Source organism: Dreissena polymorpha, chromosome 6, assembly GCF_020536995.1.
Source record: "Dreissena polymorpha isolate Duluth1 chromosome 6, UMN_Dpol_1.0, whole genome shotgun sequence".
NCBI lineage: Eukaryota > Metazoa > Mollusca > Bivalvia > Myida > Dreissenidae > Dreissena > Dreissena polymorpha.
This window is the reverse complement of record NC_068360.1, coordinates 41,822,961-41,843,733: the sequence shown is the minus strand read 5'-3', so window position 1 is coordinate 41,843,733 and position 20,773 is coordinate 41,822,961. Positions and strand designations below refer to the sequence as shown.

The window sequence follows — 20,773 nt, the reverse complement described above, 5'->3', positions numbered from 1 at the left end:
CCCCAGACCAGTACGTGTTTTCTCTACGTGTTCGACCAGCTGCATTCTTTTGCGAGAAATCTTTTCAACATTGCGTTTCTGTTTATAATACCGTTCAACAATAGTAGGTACAACATTAATATCGCAGAGGTATTAAAAGAACAAATCGTCTGAGCAATTTTAATGATGATTTTGGCAAACAACGAGACTTTCCGTGTTCACATTTGTTTCTCTTCAATGTAATATGGTGACTTTGTTTATAGCCAAAACACCAAAGTTTCGAACTCGGCCGTGATATTGGGACACGTGGTCTTACTAAGTTTAATAAAGATTGATTAATAATTGTGGGCTCCAAATAGTTCTTAAAGATAAATATTGACGACTCACGATATCCGTCGAGCCACGGAAGGTGTGGTAATAAAACGAGAGACTCGCTAGAATTCATACTAAACTAAGTCCACCAAAACAACATAAATAAGAAAAAAACAGAGAGAATTATTGCAGGCAGTTGTTTTTTTTTTGCATACATATAAAATACTACTTAAATAGTCTAATTAGTTGGTATAACGAACGAACAAAAATGTACACATTTATTCAATTGTTTACTGCTGTGATCATTTAATGATCCTCAATCAGAATAATTATTATTCAAAACAAGAGATGTGTTTGTCAGAAACACAATGCCCCCTACTGCGCCGCTTTGATATAATTTTTTTTATTATATCCCTTTAAAAATATTACTTCCCTTGTAAAAATGACCTGTACCTGCCAAATGATAAATATAAATTATCTCCCTTTAAAGCTTGTTACTTCCCTTGGATTTGTTTGTTTTTTTACCTCTGACATTGAAGGATGACCTTGACCTTTCACCACTCAAAAATGTGCAGCTCCATGAGATACACATGCATGCAAAATATCAAATTGCTATCTTCAATATTGCAAAAGTTATGGCCAATGTTAAATTTTTCTGTTAAAGTTTTTGGACGGACAGACTGACTGACGGACAGACTAAAGGACAGTTCTATTGCTATATGCCACCCTACCGGGGGCATAAAAACACCTTTGTATAAAACTTATCATATGATACAAATACAAAAGTAAACAAAACGCTGCTTTTAATAAACGCAAACGCAAAAATAAACCAGGTCAGTATATATTTATTGACCCATTTGAATATGTCTTAGTCCAAAAGTAGGTCCATGACAAGGTCAAAATGAGGAAAGGCGATGTGATAGTGTTAATGGTGCTCAAAGACATCATACATAAAAGTATGAACGCATTGCAGGCAGCATTATTGATGTTGGAAGAAACTCAAACAAGTCATAGATAACAACCACTTAACACACTCAGATGTAAAGTGAACATTGCTATGTGCTAACAGCATAAAACCAGAACAGCCTGCGAGTAACTCGCAGTCTATTCAAGTTTTATGCTGTTTGCTGCTCATCAATATCTAAGAGTTGGAAATGAGGCCTTTAAAATGTTTATCTAGTTTGAAAGATCTTTAATTAAATTTAAGTTTCTAAGGGACTACAAACACATCAAAATACGTATCTAAGTGGTAAAGGGTTAAGTATCATCACCTTGTAGCCAGCAGTATTTAAATTCGACACAAGACTTCATTTTAGGTAAACCAAAAATTTTGACCTTCTGAATTAGTCCAAAGTCCAAAAGGTCAATGTAAAGGTCAGAATGAGATCAGTTGATGTGGGTATGTTGATAGTGTCCCAAGACATCATCAAGGCAAGTATAAAAGTTTTGATGGAAGAAATACTTGCAAAACATTTTTGATTTACCTGATTGATGGCAGGACGAACAGAACAACCAATGAACAGGCCAAGGGCTATATGCTTCCTGGCATCTATAGATGCTGGGGCGTCAAAACACAATCCTTGAATACAATTATAAAGGACATGACATGTGAAGGAAAAATCTGACCTCTCCACATTACCTTTTTAGGACACTTAAATTAAATGTAGATCTTAAAATGTATGTCGTAAATTCGTTTGAAGCCATATTTTACATCGAGATACTGTTGACAATTATATAATTAAAATGTAAAGAGGTCAATGTGGCGTTGTGGATATGGTGTCCGTCAAGCAACCGGGAGGTTACGGGTTCGATCCCCATTCGTGAGCGTTCTTCAGATCTTCTCAAAAAGACACCAAGTACTGGTTCTGGGCCCAGGAAACGGACTCAATAGCGTATCATTAAGCCTAACTCTTTCGATGCTATAGAATAAAAAGGTTTAAACTAACACCAAAATATATGGATCTGAATTACAATTATAAGGCAAAAAGGAACACATTTTTACGCATCAAAAAGCCTACCAATGGCTGCTTAACATATAGGCAACATACTGATATGTCATTATCTCATTATAAAAACAATCACATTCAATAATTGGTATAAAACGTCACAAATGATCTGTCCAACACTGCACACACTGGGCACTGCACAGGCTAATCTGGGATGACACTTAACGCACATGCATTAAGCCAAGTTTTCCAAGTGTGCGTGTGAATTGTTCCTTATAAGTTATTTGCCCAGTCACTGCTGTTGTTGCTGGTTGTCCTGACTTGACGACTGTGGAGGTCTGAAACAACAACAAAAACATAAATTACATTCATTTCAGGACACATAACATCAAGTGTTCTGTTGTCAAAGAACACAAAATACTGTTGTAGAATTAAATTGTAAAGAAATAGATTTGTAATTTAGATCAGTGAAATTTCAGGAGGTAATGGGTCTTTTCTTGCTTTTGCATATTTAATTTCAATGGCATTTTCAGTGAAATGTCTTACCTATACATGTATAATGGACCTTAAACCGTTTACATCAAGCTGGGGATACATATTGTGTTTATGTTAACATATTACTTACGGTGATGGGCTTGTTTTGGGGCGTGGCATATTATGTAAGACTGCAGCAATCTCCTTTTTCTCGTCATAGTTTTTCCACAGATCATAGAGATGGAGAATCTGGCGTGTGATTTCTAGGATTTTATCCATGTCCACCGATAACTCTGCGAACCACTGCTTTAAGTCTTTCTGTTGTATGACACACGCTATGTGCAGTGCAGCTGAAGATTTATACAAGCATAATTTTGGGGCACAATTTACATATGACCCACCATCTGGGAAAACAGGGCTTAATGCAAGTGCGTAACATGTCGTCTAAGATTAGCCTGTACAGTCCACAGAGGCTAATCAGGGACATCACTTTCTGCTATTTCGTTTTTTTTTAAATAAAGCCATAAAACGAAGTCTTGTCAAAACATGTCTGGTCTAAGCAGAAAGTGTCGTCCCTGATTGTGGACTGTAAGTGTCGTCCCTGATTGTGGACTGTAAGTGTCGTCCCTGATTGTGGACTGTAAGTGTCATCCCTGATTGTGGACTATAAGTGTCGTCCCTGATTGTGGACTATAAGTGTCGTCCCTGATTGTGGACTGTGTCGTCCCTGATTGTGGACTGTGTCGTCCCTGATTGTGGACTGTAAGTGTCGTCCCTGATTGTGGACTGTAAGTGTCGTCCCTGATTGTGGACTGTAAGTGTCGTCCCTGATTGTGGACTGTACAGGCTAATCTGGGGTAACACTACGCACATGCGTTAACCCTTTGCATGCTGGGAAATTTGTCGTCTTCTAAAATGTTGTCTGCTGAATTTCTAAAATTAGCATTTTCTAAGATTTTTTTTTTCAAAGAATACTATCAGAATAGCAAACAGTTTGGATCCTGATGAGACGCCACGTTCTGTGGCGTCTCATCTGGATCCAAACTGTTTGCAAAGGCCTTCAAAATTCGGTTCCCGCACTGAAAGGGTTAAGCCCAGTTTTCCAACATGGCTTATACAACACAATTTTGGAACAATATTTTCATTTAGTATTACATCATTTATCTAACACTGACCTTAATGCATGAATATTTAACTATACCTATATGATGAAGGCATTAGCTTCCGAAGTGAAATCTGATGTACAAGAATACCCCACTTACTTGCTATTATGTCGTCATTTATTAAGTTATATGTAAAAAAACAAGTTTTAGTATGAATATTGGACATAATTTATGATTGTAACTAAAGCTTATATAGTTCATAAGTAAGGATAAATATTGTCCAGCAATTCAAACATTTAATCATGAATTGTTCACTAATTAACCAAAAAGGGATGTTGCAGGACATCGCGATCCTCTTTTCTGGATCTTGTCAGTGTTTCTTTGTTCTTTTTTCTTAAGTGATTGTATAAAATGTAAAATATTTTACCAATCAAGTAATTAAGTATTTTTTTAAATTCAAAAGATATCATACAAAACATTGATTTAGAATGGTAACCATGTTTTTGTATTGACTAAAAGTGACATTGACAGTTTACTTTCACACAAAAATTTATCAAACAATGTACATATAATTGCATCCCAATAGCTTGAATTGTTTTCAAAATCTTTTTCAAAAGCACAAATCATTTTTCTATACTAAGTTACATTGACTTTGATTTGGATCATACCCATGGCATGTGTATTCTTCGGACATAAGACACCAATGAATCAAGTTTAATTACAATTGCTCAATTTGTTTTCAAGCTATTGAGTAAAAACAATTATTCCATATCTTCCGTACTATCAGTGACATAAACTTGACCCCACAACCCCATACAAATACCATACTATATAATAAAGACATTTATGTACAAAGTTTCAATAAGCTACCTAATGCTAATTAACTTATTGAGAAAAAAAACTCTATATTTAGAACCCATCTTAAATGGGAAGGAATGCATATATGTATGTAGTTGCATGACTTTAATATTTTGGTAACTTGCTTTTTAATTATCAAAGTGAAGACATGTTTCTGTTTGAGTACAATTGACTTGACCTTGAGCATGCCACATAAAACCCCAAGCAAGGATTAAATCTATGTATTGGTTCCAGGCATAAATATCTGAAGTTTCAGGACAATACATCAATTTGCTATACAGAAATCAAGTGGAATTTATTTTGCTATTCAAGTGAAAGTGACCCACCAATCAATTCCCTTACACAATCAAAAGGTGGAGGGGCTTTGGTACAAGGTACCTAGATCTGAAGTTTAATGTAATATCTAATTTTGATAAGCCATAACCTGTTAACATAGCTTATATGTAAAGTTTCAAAGTGTAAAAGGGAGCTTAATGATTCAAACTTCTGAAGTGCAAGTTACCAAACTTGATGTATGGGGTCATTTCAACATGGGAAATACATGTGAAATGTTTACATTAAAGTCCTTAAGCCATTCCTGAGAAACTAGGTAACTGAAACACTTTAAGCTGCTGACGGTATACAGTTCACATGCAAATGTATAATTTAAAATTGCCCCTAAATTTGACAAATGACACACTAGAGTAACCAAATTTACACCATGGGCCATTTGAGCATGGTATAAATGTTTTAAGTAAGCCTAAGAATGAGCTTACAATAAAACTGTAACCTAGATGAGTTTCACACCCACTGTAACCTAGATGAGTTTCAGACCCAGGGTAAGAATAATAGCTTTCCTTTTCTTAAAAAAGTTTTGCTTATAAACAACTTCTGTATAAAATACACAAAGATCTACATAATCTTATTAAATATATTAAAAACAAGCAAATTTGTTGAATTGTTATGCGCTGCCTTCATCTAATATCCCTATACACCTATGAAGTTTCATGTTGACATCTTATAAAGTTTTTGAGATTAAGCCATAAAAACTTTGTGACAGATGGAACAGACTGAGAGACTGATGGAGGGACAACGCCTAAAGCATATATTTCCGTCTTTGGCGGGGGATAATAAATGTGTACTACATGATAATCTAATGTCATTGAAATCCCATTAACATTAATTTGACATTCAAACCAGGGTGCTACTTACATAATGCAATAAGGTACGGTGGATACAATAAACACACGTCTGTCCGCAGGGAGTCATTCACAATACGCCTGGAAAGGAAACCGTGTACTTCAATAATTAAACATGAAGGATAAATCTAAATCTAGATCATTTTTCATGCAATCACAGTTGCATTAAATGTAAATGTAAATTTTATAAGGTTTTATACTTCTACATAAAATATATACTTTGCATAGCTATAAAATGGTAGTATAATAGCAGAAAACAACTTTTGAAAGAAATAACGCCCCGGTACAACAGCTATTTTAAATGCATTTGTTTTATTTTGTAAGTTATTTTCTTTGTTAGATGTTAATGAAATAAAATTGAGATATGATAATCATAAGACACTTATTTCTAAAAAATAAATAATTTAAATTGGTATTTCTTTTTACAATTTCGGTTTGGGATAGAGTCTGTTTTCTTTGGGATAGGGTCAGTTTTACAGCCTTTTTTAACTAGCAGAAAACCCCCTCCAGACTATGTAAGGATGCTGTCTTACCAGGCCAATGGCAGAATGCTGTCATCTGTAGAGCTTATGTCCGATACATACTGCACCAGTGGACGATATGGGTGGAACACAACCAGGCAACAGTCCTGCAAGTGGAAGATACAGATAGAGGCAAATAAATGCGTGTGTTTTCACAATATTTTCGTCTATCTGCCTCTCATGATGTCAGTGAATATGAACTCACCCAGGAAAATTAACCCTTTACCTTTTAGATACGTATTTTGACGCATTCGTAGTCCCTTAGAAAGTTGACTTCAATTAAAGACCTTTCTTGCTTAATTCAAGTTTTAAAGGCTTCATTTTCAACTATTAGTAACTGATGAGTAGCAAAAAGCATAAAACCTGAACAGACTGCGAGTGACTCGCAGGCTGTTCTGGTTTTATGCTGGATGCAAGAGCCATTGCACTTTGCTTCTTATGGGGGAAAGAATTTAGTAATTGGAAACTGAAATGTTTGAGTTCCTCCAACAGGTAGGGACACGTAAGGTGTAAAATTTTCCCATTCATCAAATGACATGTGTTATTATTATCTTGAATATATTCACAGAAAACAGTTGTATTTTAAAGCTAGGGTTTCCACAACAAGAAATATTTTGAAATGGTTCTTAAAGTAAGCCCATACAAGAAATTCATTTTACTGTTCCTATAAAGCGACTTAACACAAACTAAAACCTAACAAGAGCACCGCAAAACGAGTGCGGGTGCATTTTTGAATAAAAGCTTGTCAGAATTTTTTATTATTGTATTTTTTAAGAGGTCAAAGTGACATTGACCTAGTGACCCGAAAATGGGAGTGGCATGTAGAACTCATCAAGGTGCATCTACATATGAAGTTTCAAAGTTGTAAGTGGTAGTACTTTGATTTTAGGGCCAAAGTAAAGGTTTTAGCACGATGCCGGTGGACGGCGGACGACACGACGAGCTGGCTATGACAATACCTCGGGTTTCTCCGAAAACAGTCGAGCTAAAAATTAACATACCTTGAATAATGCAATACTTTATATGAGCCATGATCTGGGAAAACAGGGTTTAATTCATGTGGGTAAAGTGAGCCTACGTAGTCTGCACAGACTAATCAGGAACAATACTGTCCCCCTACACTGGATGTCCGCTTTGAAACTTCCTTTACATAAAAAATTCCATTAAAATCCGAGTGTCGTCCCTGATAAACGTGTGAAGACTACACAGTCTAATCTGGGACAACAATTAACACACATGCATTAAGCCCCCTTTTCTGTTCATTTGCCTTACCATCATTTCCAGCAAGTAGAATTCACACTCTAACACATTGTTACTTCTGTATGGGTATTCCTGGGGATATGCATGGGAAAACTTGTTCTTCACTGAAACATTCAATACAACCATTAATATTGCATGAAAGAATTTAACACCTGCTAAATGAATCTGAATATGTTCCATCACTTCCTGGGTTTAATATTTAGTTTTCACACCAGTCCTGTACTTAGGAAATGTAAAGTCCAGCCAGGGCACTCATTTAGTCACTTTAAGTTAAATTAGTAATTACAACATGGATTTACAGGATCAAACTGTTATCAGTAATCACTTGATAGTCAAAATATTTTGCATTTAATATTTTTTTTTATAAAATTTACATAAAAATTGCATCAAGAAATAAAACTAAGTATAAGTGTATGTACTTGCCATGGAACATACAGCTATGTGTAAGGTAATGAAATGGGACTTAAAAGTAAGTGTAAGGTTATGCACATGACTCAAAAGTAAGTGTAAGGTTATAGACTTGCCATGTGATATAAAACTATGTGTACATTTATGCACTTGCCATAGGACAGTCACATACAAATTAGTTTAGGGCACTTTTAATGGGACATACAGCTATGTGTAAGGTTATGCAATTGAACAGAGACAAAAAAATGTGAGGTTATGCACTTGACTTTAAAGTAAGTATAAGGTAACCTGGTTATGCACTTTACTTTAAACTTTACTTTAAAGTGTAAGTCTATTCACTTGAAAATGGACTGAATAATTATTTAAGGCTATACACTTGTAGTGAGTCATAAAAACTAAGTGTACGGTTATGGTGCACTTGAAACTGGATTAAAAACTAAGTGTTGGGTTATGCACTTGAAAAGGGACCGAAAACTAAATGTTTAGGCTACATACTTTCCACAAGACCAGTAAATATTCTTGTTCCATGAATTCAAATGTGCTTAATCTGATCAAGTGTTTCAATTTTACATTTTTTACAGAATAGGTTTGTTTCGTGTTAGAAATTATTTAAGTATTTGCACACTGAAACTGATGCCAAAAATGTATGTTTGGACATGATGAGCTTTTATATCATGTCATTGTACACATCCCTTTAAAATAAAGTTTCATTGTAAACAAGAGATCAATGCCTAATGATGGCCTTTAACTTCTACTGATGAGTCCTTAACCTTTAAGTTTGGCATTCAGGTGTGATGTGATACATGTAATTACCAAAGGATAACCATTTCTGGTATAGCTATTATAAAGGTGCAAAGAAATGCAATGTTTTGAAAACAGAGCAGTGAATACAATTGTGTGTGTATTTAACATGCAGTGTACAGGTAGACAGGTGCACTGCTTTGTCAGGGGCATACAAAACCACGCAAAATTTTGTCAATTAACAGCCTATGGTGATCCACTCCGTCTCTTATCCACCCAACATCTTGCTTTTGAAAACTTAAACTTGTATTACTGATTGTGCATAAATACTCACCAACTGTCTGACAGGTTGTGATGAGCCTACTGTTAGATATCAAGCCAAACTCCTACAATAACAAACAAAAGCACAAGTTCATAAAATGCATTTCACCATATCAACAAAACTGCTTTAAGCGCGTGCAAATCGGCAAGAATCCTCAATGATTGTTTGTTAAAATTTAAGGTACTTCTTTAATAAAAAAAAATTCCTTAAGTCTCTTGCTTTAACTTGTAAATATCTTTTAAAATAATACACTTGAACTTTATAAATATTGCTTTATTAATACTGTTTTTTATTATATCATTTTGTAAGCAGAAAGACTGGCCCCCGTGTTCACAAAACGATTTTGCAATCGAAAATCGATTATAACTGACATCAATTTTCATTTTTGCCTATCAACAACAATGAAAATCCATTTTCAATGACAAGCAAAATCGATTTTGTGAACACACGGCCTGATACTCTAAATTAAGTTTACATGTTACATGATGATTATGTTTTAGTGTACATGTTTATTTACTATCAACTAATATAAAATATTGTTATTGTTTCCAATTTGTTTTTAAAGTTAAGAACACATACCGGTATAAATAAAAAAGAGCAAAACATAGAATTTTATAAGTTAATTTTTATAAGTTAATTTTTGGATTTTAATTAGAAAATTTTATCTGTAGATTTCATTAATGTAAAACCCAATTTAAGAATTCACATAGAAACTTTGTAAATATGGGTCCATTCCCAGCATTTTACATAAGATTACATTTTCTCAAAAGCTTATTCAGCTTTTATTGTTGTTTGTCAAGTTTTTGGGGGTTGACTTTTTAGTGGTTTTTGTTCAAAACTTTGTAGTACATACCTCCACTTTTGATGCAAGAAAAATACATGTTGGGGCCATTAGCCAGGGGTCAATGCATTTCAGTGAGTTTCTGAAAACAGGAAGTATTGTCAGACTCAGTCAAAAAAATAGTAAAATACTACCAAAAAAACCCAGTACAATAACTTACAATACCAAACATACAGTAATGTGTAACCTATTGCAAGTCTTGCGCTTACCTACAGACTGATAAAGTCTTTTACAAGTCTTATCACAGAAAATAGCAGTTCATGTTTTCATATACCAGTCGTGATATTTTAATCGATATAAACTAATAATTATAAAAAAATATGGTATTCTAGAACTTTTCATTTTTCGTCGTTTGTGGTTGACGGTCCCTTCAAGTGGTAAGGGTTTAATTACTGCAAAACTGTTAAGTACATTTCTTTGTTTTGTGGCAGTTTTGCAGTTTTCAACAGTGTTTCAGTCATATATCATGGCAGTCAGTTTACCAACTGACACTTTCCTGGGTTATCTGCTGTACCAGTACTAAATGCATTACCATGCAGTGCCCGTAACCGAATCTACTTGAATGAGAATGGCAATGGTAAGGATTTCATGACCAACTCCACAAAATAAAGGTGTCCATGACAGGAATTGAGCCTAAGATTTGTAGTTCAGCTGATAAAGCCGAATTGTATTTTTTATAGTCATAATAAAACATGTTTCATTACATTATTTGTATATAAAGAATTAGTTAAATTCAAACATAAGAATTAAGAGAATGCTCATTAAAACCTCGTTTCAGCAAAATGACAAGTGGGGTTTTTTGGTCATTAAATAAAGGGCCACACTCTGATAGGAATATCTTACCTTGCATAAAATCTCTTGAAGTAGACTGTCGCTGTAGCAATTACTTGCTGTCGTACTTTTGACTGCTCTCCAAGTGCTTGTATAACTGCAATTACAAAACCAATTAAAATAACCCAAATTCTAAAAAGACAAACAGCTTGTTTTCTATTCACAAAGAAGTAATCTACTGTGGGTCATATCACAATAATTAATAGCGGAGCCTAGTGTTTAAAAAAAGTTCAAAATAATTCTAGTAACCTAAAGTGTGAGATACATCTATTAAAACGCACTCTTTCAAGACCTTGTAAACTTTCTGTTTCTGTTACACAAAATTTACCAAAAATAAAAATAATATATTGTGATTTAAACTATCAAAATGTTTATGCAAAATGTAACTGTTACCAAAAATTAAAATGACATGATATTGAAACCTTTTTTAATGAATGAATCCCACGTCATTCATTCCATTTTGAGAACTCATTTTGTAATTACTTTGCATGAATACTTCTGACCGTGGGTATTCCACAACAAACTATCATGATAGGTAAATATTTTTTCTTATACAAAATAAAGATTTATTTTTCATCATTAATCATGTCAATAAATATCTTATCATTTCTGGAAAATAGAATAATATTTAGCTGTTTATTATCTTACAGTTCTAGAAAAAATATGGAAACTTACAATTGGCAAAGAAGATCATGCATTTTTCATATTCATCCTCACTCATCACTTTCAGATCTGCTTGCCTCTCTCTTGCTAGATCCTGTTTGTCCAGCAGCCATTGCTGACTAAAATGTTAAAACCAAACCAACTTATTCAAAGGATTTGTTAACAATTTGGCAAAATGACTTTTTGAAAAAAATGTGTCATACATGTACAATAAAAAAATAATGAATGCATTATATTAAAACAAGCCAGACCTGTGTTTGTGAAACACAATGCCCTCTACTGCGCTTTGAAGCCCCATATCAGCTATTTAAGAGAAAATTCTGAAGTCCAAGGCCCAAAACTTCTCCAAAACTCAATGGACTGGAATACACCCGCACTTCATCTGTAAGTCATGTAGGTTGACTCAGTCACATACCAAAAATCTGTTTAAGATTTATAAGCGTTTTGTAAAAAAGCTCCCGAAAGCGGTTATAATAGAGAAAATGTCAAAGGCCCATAACTACGCCAAAAATCAATGGACCAGAACGAAACTCACCATTCATCTGTAAGTTATGTAGATAGAATCACATACCAAAACAAGAGGGCCTGAAAGGCCCAAAGTCGCTCATTAAGCCTGAAAATGATTAATCTTGATAAATGAACTCCGCAAATAAGAAAGGCAAATCTTGATTTTAAAGATTATTCTGAATTTGATTTTTATCTCCAGAAACTTATAATTGAAATTATTTCTTTATTGTTTTCATAGACTATCCATTTGATATTTGCTAACATATCTTTAATATGATTATATAGAGTGAATCATTATGGAATCTTGTTTTGATATGAAGTTCCCATTTAAATGACATATTTTTTTGTGAATTGTTAAAAACATGCATTAAATAATCCCACTGTAAAATAAAATATATCAAACAGTTCAACCAGCTTTTATTACTGACCACTGATATTAACATCTGGCATACAGCAGAGTAAGAGGGTCAGTAAGCTGAGTGGTAAATATACTACCCCCGGTACTCAAAATTTGCTAAGGATCACTTTTTTTTTGTTTCGCATAATCTTCAATTTTGGATTACGTTCATTTTAATTTGTTATTTTGCAGGTTTTGATATTAGAACGTGTGTTTTTGATTTTATTTTTATGTATTGATTTATCATTGATGCGTGACACTGGCTGAATCTAGCTAGGGGTGACTTTTGAAAGTTTTAGTGCATGTGTGTCAGAATAGAAATTATTGTAAAAGTCTTCAAACAGTGAAAGGATCTTTTCAATATCGTGTATGGTTCCCATTGGCATTGATTACTGATTGACATCGCCTTTTTATGCTGCTGATAAGCCCACGGATGCTGTCTTGTGCGAACCCATTCTTCTAGAAGGGCTTGTCGTAGGTCCTGAATAGTGATAGGCTTGACAGGGCGTGCAGATATTGCAACCTGAAGAATGTTCCAGACATGCTTTTTGAGATTGAGGTCCGGAGACCTTGCAGGCCACTCCATCCTGACGATTGTTTCAGCTTGGAGGTACTTATAAGTTATTGGTCACCATGGCTATGTGTGGTCTGGCATTATGGTCCATTAAAATGAAACCTGGGCCTATTGCACCAGCATATGGAAGAATGTATACATCCAAGACCTCTCTGACGTATCTCTGAGCTGTCATAGCGCCAATATCAATGATATGCAGGTCGGTCTTCCCCTGCATGCTGATCCCAGACTAAACCAATACTGAGCCCCCACCATAACAATCATGGTTTGCGATGCATACTGGTGCAAATCGCTCATTGGTTATTCTCCACACCCGGGCACGTCTATCTGTAAAGTCTACACAGAATCTAGACTTGTCTGTGAAGAGTACTGGTGTCCAGTCATTTAAAGACCAGGTTATGTGATCTTGTGCCCATTGGAGACGAGCCTGGATGTGGTTGCGCATCAATGGAATACGAATGGCAGGTCGTCTAGCACTCATGCCAACACTATGCAGTCTGTTTCGAATGGTTTGAGTTGAAATTCCAACCCCTGATGCATTCTGCAAGTCATTTTGAAGGGCCGTGGCATTTATGAAGCGATGCGTCGGGCTTGTACCATGATAAAACGGTCTTGTGCCTGCGTAGTAGCCCTCTGACAACCTCCCCTGTATCTGGAGATAACATTACCATGCATTTAGTAGCGGCTCCACATCCTGGCTACAACGCTCCGTGAAAAGCCAAGCTGACGTGCCATGTGACGTTGTGACGCTCCTACTTCCAGCATCCCAACCCCCCTATTCATTTCTTCTAAGGTAAGACATCTTCTTACGCGATAGTTAGCCATTTCAAACAGCTTTCAATATGAATGATTGAGCTACAAGTGTAGATTTGAAGCATGTTCACAATGTGTAACATGTGTCAAAAAATGCAAAATAAGCGAGATATTTAATTCTGAAATCGAAAATGTCTGTACAGTCAAACTCGCCAGAATGTATATCAAGCATGTACGATGCGAATCTTAATTTAGTTTAATGGTTGTTTTTAAATTCCTGCAGCGATGTCTATTCATACGACACACGAACACTAACTCCGATCCTTATAAAAAGACGAATTCTTCGGTAATTGTAGGAAAATATGTACGAAATATCTTCGTCACCATTGGCTCGGGGCGCTAATTTGTCTTTGCTGCATTTTATGAAATTGGTCTTCAATATCTTACCTATTTTGTGCTATTGTAACATGTATTTATCAATATAATACAATTCAACACATATAAAAATCATATAGTCTTGCATTAATTGTTTGATAAAAGAATGCCATATTGTACAGAATCATCAAACAATAAAAACATATTCAACGTTTGCTATCTTCCAGAATGTAAAACTATTATTTATAATTAATTCCACGCGGCCTTGTGCTAAAACAAATATTTTAAAAAGGGAGGCAACTCTGTCAATTCAACATAATTTTTCATTTGCAGTTACTTTCCTTGACATGATAAACTATATAGTGTACAAAAGCTGTTATTACTATATACATATAAGGAAAATGACCCCCCCCCCCCCCCAGCGGCCATGCTTTTTTACCGATCCAAACCATTTTCGAAATCAACTGTCATATCCAAAAAACACATGTTCTGACCAAATTTCATGAACAATGGACCAAAAATGTGACTTCTATGCACTGTTAACATTGTGCTCAGGTGAGCTAAAAAAGCTCAATATCTGAAAGCGGAACGTTGCATAAAATACCTCTGGTAAGCGGAATGCCAGACGGACAGACATACTTACAGCCGGACAGTGCCACTGCTAAATGCCACCCTACCAGGGGCATAAAACTACTCCGAAGAAAAAAAAAGTATTTATTTATTTGAAACCAAATTTTTACTTTATACAGACTGCATAAGGAAGTGGTAGCTCATTAACTTAAGTTTTATCTTAAGAGGTCTTCAGTTATAGGCTCATTTTTTTGTACTTTATTTTTCTTTTTTATCATAATTTAAAACACGTCCATAATATTACAGTTTTGTTATTAAATTCATTTCATCATATTTTTTTCAAAAATAAGAAAATCTGTAATTAAGTCCCTTGAAAATATTTCACAGCCTATTCTGACTAAAATGAGTTTAAATTTTTAGACAGAAACCACCTCAGACTTAAACATGTAACTGATTTGAACAAGTCAAAATGTATTCTAGATTAAAGATTAGTCCAACTCAGTTATCTGATATTTGTCAGTGCGTAAATTCACAAATATACCATCTACATCGATCAAAAACTTCAAAAAAAAATTCAGTTAGTAACAGTATTCATAGATTTTTTTAAAAATAGTGACGGTTTTACGTATGTTGTGGCATTATTAAACTATGCCAAGTTTTTATGGAAAGCAAATTAATGAATTGCAAAATCTGAAAATTTTGATAACTTTTTACAATGAATGCACACCGGAATAGCACATTTCACAATATAACAATTGATAATGTCTAAGAAAACATTATGATCTGCATCTATTGGCAGATGATATAACAATTGCGCTCTTTGAGACTTTGAAATACAATGTCCGAATGTAATGTATCCGAATACTACTTAGGGACACATTTTGGCATATTCTCTGTTTATTACAAACACAAAATCTTTTTTATTAGTTGACTCAATAGTGTGTGTCTATTTATATCTAACTGTATCATTTACTTACTAATGTGAACTTTGCCAGAAGTTTCCTGCCATAATAAACGGCAGTCTATTTTACTTTCTTATTAAACGGTGTTGATATAAACTGCACCTCATCAATTCAACAACAACAACAACAACAACAACAACAGAAAAAACATAGACCACAATTTTGAGGAAACAATTCTCTCTAGATAAAATATAGAAGATGAAACCAGTACTTGTTGCAGATGAGATGTTCCCAGAAGGTGCTAATTCTTTCATGGATATGGAAGAGGTAATATCAAATATATGTATTAACACATCGATAATTTAAACGATTGTTACGTGCTTATAAGTTATAATTCGGACAAGTTGGATATATCTTAGTAGTTTAATATCACTTCTAATGAACGGCGAATTATTTCTTTGATGCCATTGCAAGAATGTGGTCAAGAAATTGGAGAAATGTGTTATGTGCCTGTCTGGTAAGCTCATTCGGCAAAGTAATGTAGGGTACTCCTATAAATATGAGGTCGATTGGGGTAGCTTACATCTAATTATTTGGACTAAATGTAGGGGTCCCACCTTCAAGTGGACTCCCAGTCAATCCTCATCATTTTCTAGTGCTGTGACATTTTGCGCCTGTGGGGCCATGAAATTATAAGGGTATACTCTAACCATAGTTAATTAAATAATACCCTCTAACCCGGTAACCCCCCTCTAACCTTTATGACACATTCTTATTTAAGTTGGGATGTATCTCATCATTCTCATGGCATAAACATAAAGGAGAAAGTTGTGTTGCGGCCTGGGTAGCTCAGTTGGTAGAGCAATCTCATGTTTTAGGTATTACATTATTTCCCCACCTATGAAGAATACCTACAGAATACCCAAAAAGACTGGTTATTTGTTAACAGATATACTGACAGTCCTAAGTTTTTATTATAACTGAGGTGGATGAAGCACCTTTCACTATGCATAATTGTGGAATTTTCACACTTGTTAACATCTGAGATTAACAAAAGCGTGCTTACATAATGAGTTAAGTTGTCCTGGGCTTAATATTGTAAATATGTTCATGATAAAGCAGTCAATAAAGCTTTCACTTGTCTTATAATAAATATGTAATTTAAGAGTTACTGCCCTGGCATTATATCTACATATATCCTTTATTGAAGGTGGGTGATTCTAAGTTTTAAGAGTGCCAGAGAAAATAAAATCTTAAACACATAAACTTTTTAAGCATTGACAGATCCTTTGACATGTTCATATACAGTCTTCATTTCCAAATTTTGTTTTATTCCAGGCCATAATGGTATAATTCTTGTTCATTAAATAATAACTGCAACTTCATTTAAGAGGTAGCAATAGTGTTAAATTTGTTACCCAAATGGCAAAGACAAAGTCAGTGTGTACATATGTCCAAATTGTCTGAGTTAAAATTAAGTGGTCCGAGGAAATGATTTCGTTGTATCAACTTGTCTGTTGGACAATAATGAAATAAATTCCACAATTTTTTCCCCAAGTTTACCATTTATTCAATCATTCAATTTAACAAATTTGAAATTTAAAATGTCCCCAGTATGTTTATTCATTAATGGTGCTTGCATTGTTAAGGTGCAGTAGTATTGATTTACGCCTTTTTCAAATAATATGATTATTATCTCACACATTGACAGCTTGAAACTGCTCAAATTGGACATTCATTTCAAAGACTCACCCACATCATTGCTTTATAGTTTGCAGATTTTAGGTTAATTTATAATATGGTGGTTTCTTTATCTTAGAAAAACATGTTATTGTCTGTTAAGTACAAATGTATTGTGTCTTAAAAGATGATATTACGTCTTCAATTTGGAAATATAATTCCAATGCTTTGAAAAGAATATTTCAGATTTTCATAGGAAATAATGAAATCTATTAAAATAAAACAAAAGCAACTTACATGTAAATTACCCAAAACACTGCAACAAGGCTAAAAGTGGCCATAACCTTATATAATGTTATGGCAAGCAGTTTCAATTGTTGGATTTAAATGTAAAATTGTTCACATATTATGCCTTTTATTTGGACTGAAATTTGTTTTGTCCATGAAACTGCATTATTTTGTAAGGATATGTAATTTATATTAAAATTTTCCAGAACAACAGCATGAAACAATGCAATATACCGTGTAATCTACAATAGGCATGAAAATTATTGTTATATTTTAAACAGTATCATACATGTATGTACCATTTGGATGATTTATATCAACTGATAATAAGCAGTATACAACATCTAAGAATTAAACTTTGATTATGCTTCTGGAAGTATTTGTTAAATATTTTTTATTCATAGATGCATATCTTTAATTAATGTATACAGACAAGTGGTTTAACCCATGGGGCATTGGGAAAGCTATATTTATGCTCCCCGAAATAAAATTTTGGCGGTGCATATAGTTGCCAGTTTGTCCTTCCTTATTTCCTTACTTCCTTCCGTCACACTTTTGCTACCGTTTCTCATAGCACCTTCAATTCTTTACCGATCTCTTTCATATTTGGCATGGAGGTACCTTGCATGGACCTCTACCTTTTGATGAGGTTTGGGGTCACTTGGGTCAAGGTTACCGAGGCTAATAATAGATTTTTCTGTCGTTTTTGTTACAGTTTCTCATAGCATCTTCAATTCTTTACTGTTCTCTTTCATATTTTAAATGTAGGTACCTCGCATGGACTTCTGCCTTTTGATTAGGTTTGAGGTCTCTGGGGACAAGGTCACCGAGGCTAATAATTTATTTTTTTTAGGTGGTTATTAACACATAGATTGACAAAGCACATCATCGGTGAGCATCCATCAGTTTCACTGACATTCTTGTTTACATCAAGTTGTAAGATTGTTTTAGATTTCACCACCCATTCTTTAAGAATATATAATGATTGATAATTTTTTCCCAATTTGTTTGTCATTTTTAACCCTGAAAAAGTATTGTCAGTAGAATTGTATTGCATAATAACATGCATTGTATTTGTATGTAAATAAATCTTATCAAAAGTTATAAATAAAGCATAGATAAAAACATATTTTAAGCTCCACTGGCCAGAGGCCAGCGGGGCTTATGTCATGGTCCTGTGTCCGTCGTGCCTGCGTGAGTGCGTCCGTCCGTCCGTGCAGTAACTTTTTTTTTAAACATCTTCTTCTCCTTAACTACTGGTCCAATTCTGATGAAATTTCTCAGGAATGTTCCGGGGGTGAACCTCTTCCAAATTTGTTGAAATTATGCTCCTGGGGTCAAATTTGACCCTGCCCTGGGGGGTCAAAAATTGAAAATTTGCTTATACATGTATAAGGACTATTTTGTGAAAACTTTAAAAATCTTCTTGTCCATAACCATTGGGCCTAGGGCTACCAAATTTGGTATGTAGTGACATCTTATAGGCCTCGACCAAGTTTCTTCAAATTATGCCCCTGGGGTCAAATTTGACCCTGCCCTGGGGGTCAAAAAGTTGAAAATTTGCTTATATAAGGCCTATTTTGTGAAAACTTTATAAATCTTCTCGTCCATAACCATTGGGCCTAAGGCTACCAAATTTAGTATGTAGTGACATCTTATAGTCCTTGACCAAGTTTCATCAAATTATGCCCCTGGGGTCAAATTTGACCCTGCCCCTGGGGGTTAAAAAATTGAAAATTTGCTTATATAAGGCCTGTTTTGTGCAAACTTTTAAAATCTTCTTGTCCATAACCGTATGGCATAGGGCTACCAAATTTGGTATGTAATGACATCTAATACTCTTCTACCAAGTTTGTTCAAATCAAGCCCGGGGATCAAATTTGACCGTTCCCCAGGGGTCACAAAATTGAACATATGCTTATATTGGGCCCATTTTGTGCAAACTTTAAAAATCTTCTTGTCCATAACTGTTGGGCCTATTTGTACCAAATTACGTATGTAGTGACATCTAATAGGTCTCTACTTAGTTTGTTCAAATTATGCCCCTGGAGACAAATTTGACCCTGCCCCGGGGGTCACAAAAATGAGCATATGCTTAAATAAGGCCTATTTTGTGCAAACGTTAAAAATCTTCTTGTTCATAATTATAGAGCCTAGGGCTACTAAATTTGGTATGTAGTGATATCTAATAGTCCTCTACCAAATTTGTTCATGACTCGCAGATGACCCCCTATTGATTTCCAGGTCACTAGGTCAAAGGTCAAGGTCACAGTGACCCAAAATACATGTAGTAAAATGGTTTCCGGATGATAACTCAAGAACGCTTGATCATGAAACTTCATAGGTACATTGATCATGACTCGCAGATGACCCCTATTGATGTTCAGGTCACTAGGTCAAACGTCAAGGTCACGGTGACCCAAATTGTAAAATGGTTTCCGGATGTTAACTCAAGAACGCTTATGCCTAGGATCATGAAACTTCATAGGTACATTGATCGTGACTCGCAGATGACCCCCTATTGATTTTCAGGTCACTAGGTCAAAGGTCAAGGTCACGGTGACTCAACTTAGAAAAATGGTTTCCGGATGATAACTCAAGAAGGCTTACACCGAGGATCATGACACTAAATAGGTACATTGATCATGACTCGCAGATGACCCCTATTGACGTTCAGGTCACTTGGTCAAAGGTCAAGGTCACGGTGACTTTACACAGTAAAATGGTTTCCGGGTGATAACTCAAGAAAGCTAATACGCCTTGGATCGTGAAACTTCAAAGGTACATTGATCATGACTCGCAGATGACCCCTATTGATTTTTAGGTCACTTGGTCAAAGGTCAAGGTTTACAGTGCCAAATAACATATTCACACAATGGCTGCCACTACAACTGACAGCCTATATGGGAGGCATGCATGTTTTACAAACAGCCCTTGTTATATTTTGAGATGATTCTTTACAAAGAAAGATGCTACTATTGTATTTGTTATAAATGTGTGAAAGGCTCTTAAGAAGGAACCAGAGATTATTAACCCTTTACCAAACACTAACAGGATTTGACAGGTTTGTAGCTGACGACTTTATAATTAATTGTGATAAAAGGAGAAATTGCTCAAGATGAGCAATTTCACCTTTTATCACAATTATTTCTTCCCTACCTGATCATTTCCTTCAGATTCCATAACAATTTAATTGTCGTCTGCAACCTCTTTCAAATTGGGAATGTCCAAAATGTGTCGTTTGGTAAAGGGTAAAGGCATTTTGATTTATATGGGTCTTGTGAATCTGT

The 20,773-nt window shown here is 34.8% G+C and overlaps 1 protein-coding gene across 1 annotated transcript; it reads right to left on the bottom strand.

Annotated features, from left to right (window-relative positions):
* Window positions 1-555: 555 nt before the first annotated feature.
* LOC127834261 (cyclin-C-like) lies at window positions 556-15,687 on the bottom strand. The gene is made up of 10 exons (XM_052359962.1): window positions 15,591-15,687; window positions 11,450-11,556; window positions 10,787-10,871; window positions 9,956-10,025; window positions 9,115-9,166; window positions 7,644-7,735; window positions 6,384-6,478; window positions 5,864-5,931; window positions 2,863-3,061; window positions 556-2,575 (listed from the first exon to the last, which is right to left on the bottom strand). The coding sequence occupies exons 1-10, from the start codon at window positions 15,620-15,622 to the stop codon at window positions 2,530-2,532; spliced, it is 846 nt and encodes a 281-aa protein (XP_052215922.1). The 5' UTR covers window positions 15,623-15,687; the 3' UTR covers window positions 556-2,529.
* Between the last annotated feature and the right edge of the window lie 5,086 nt (window positions 15,688-20,773).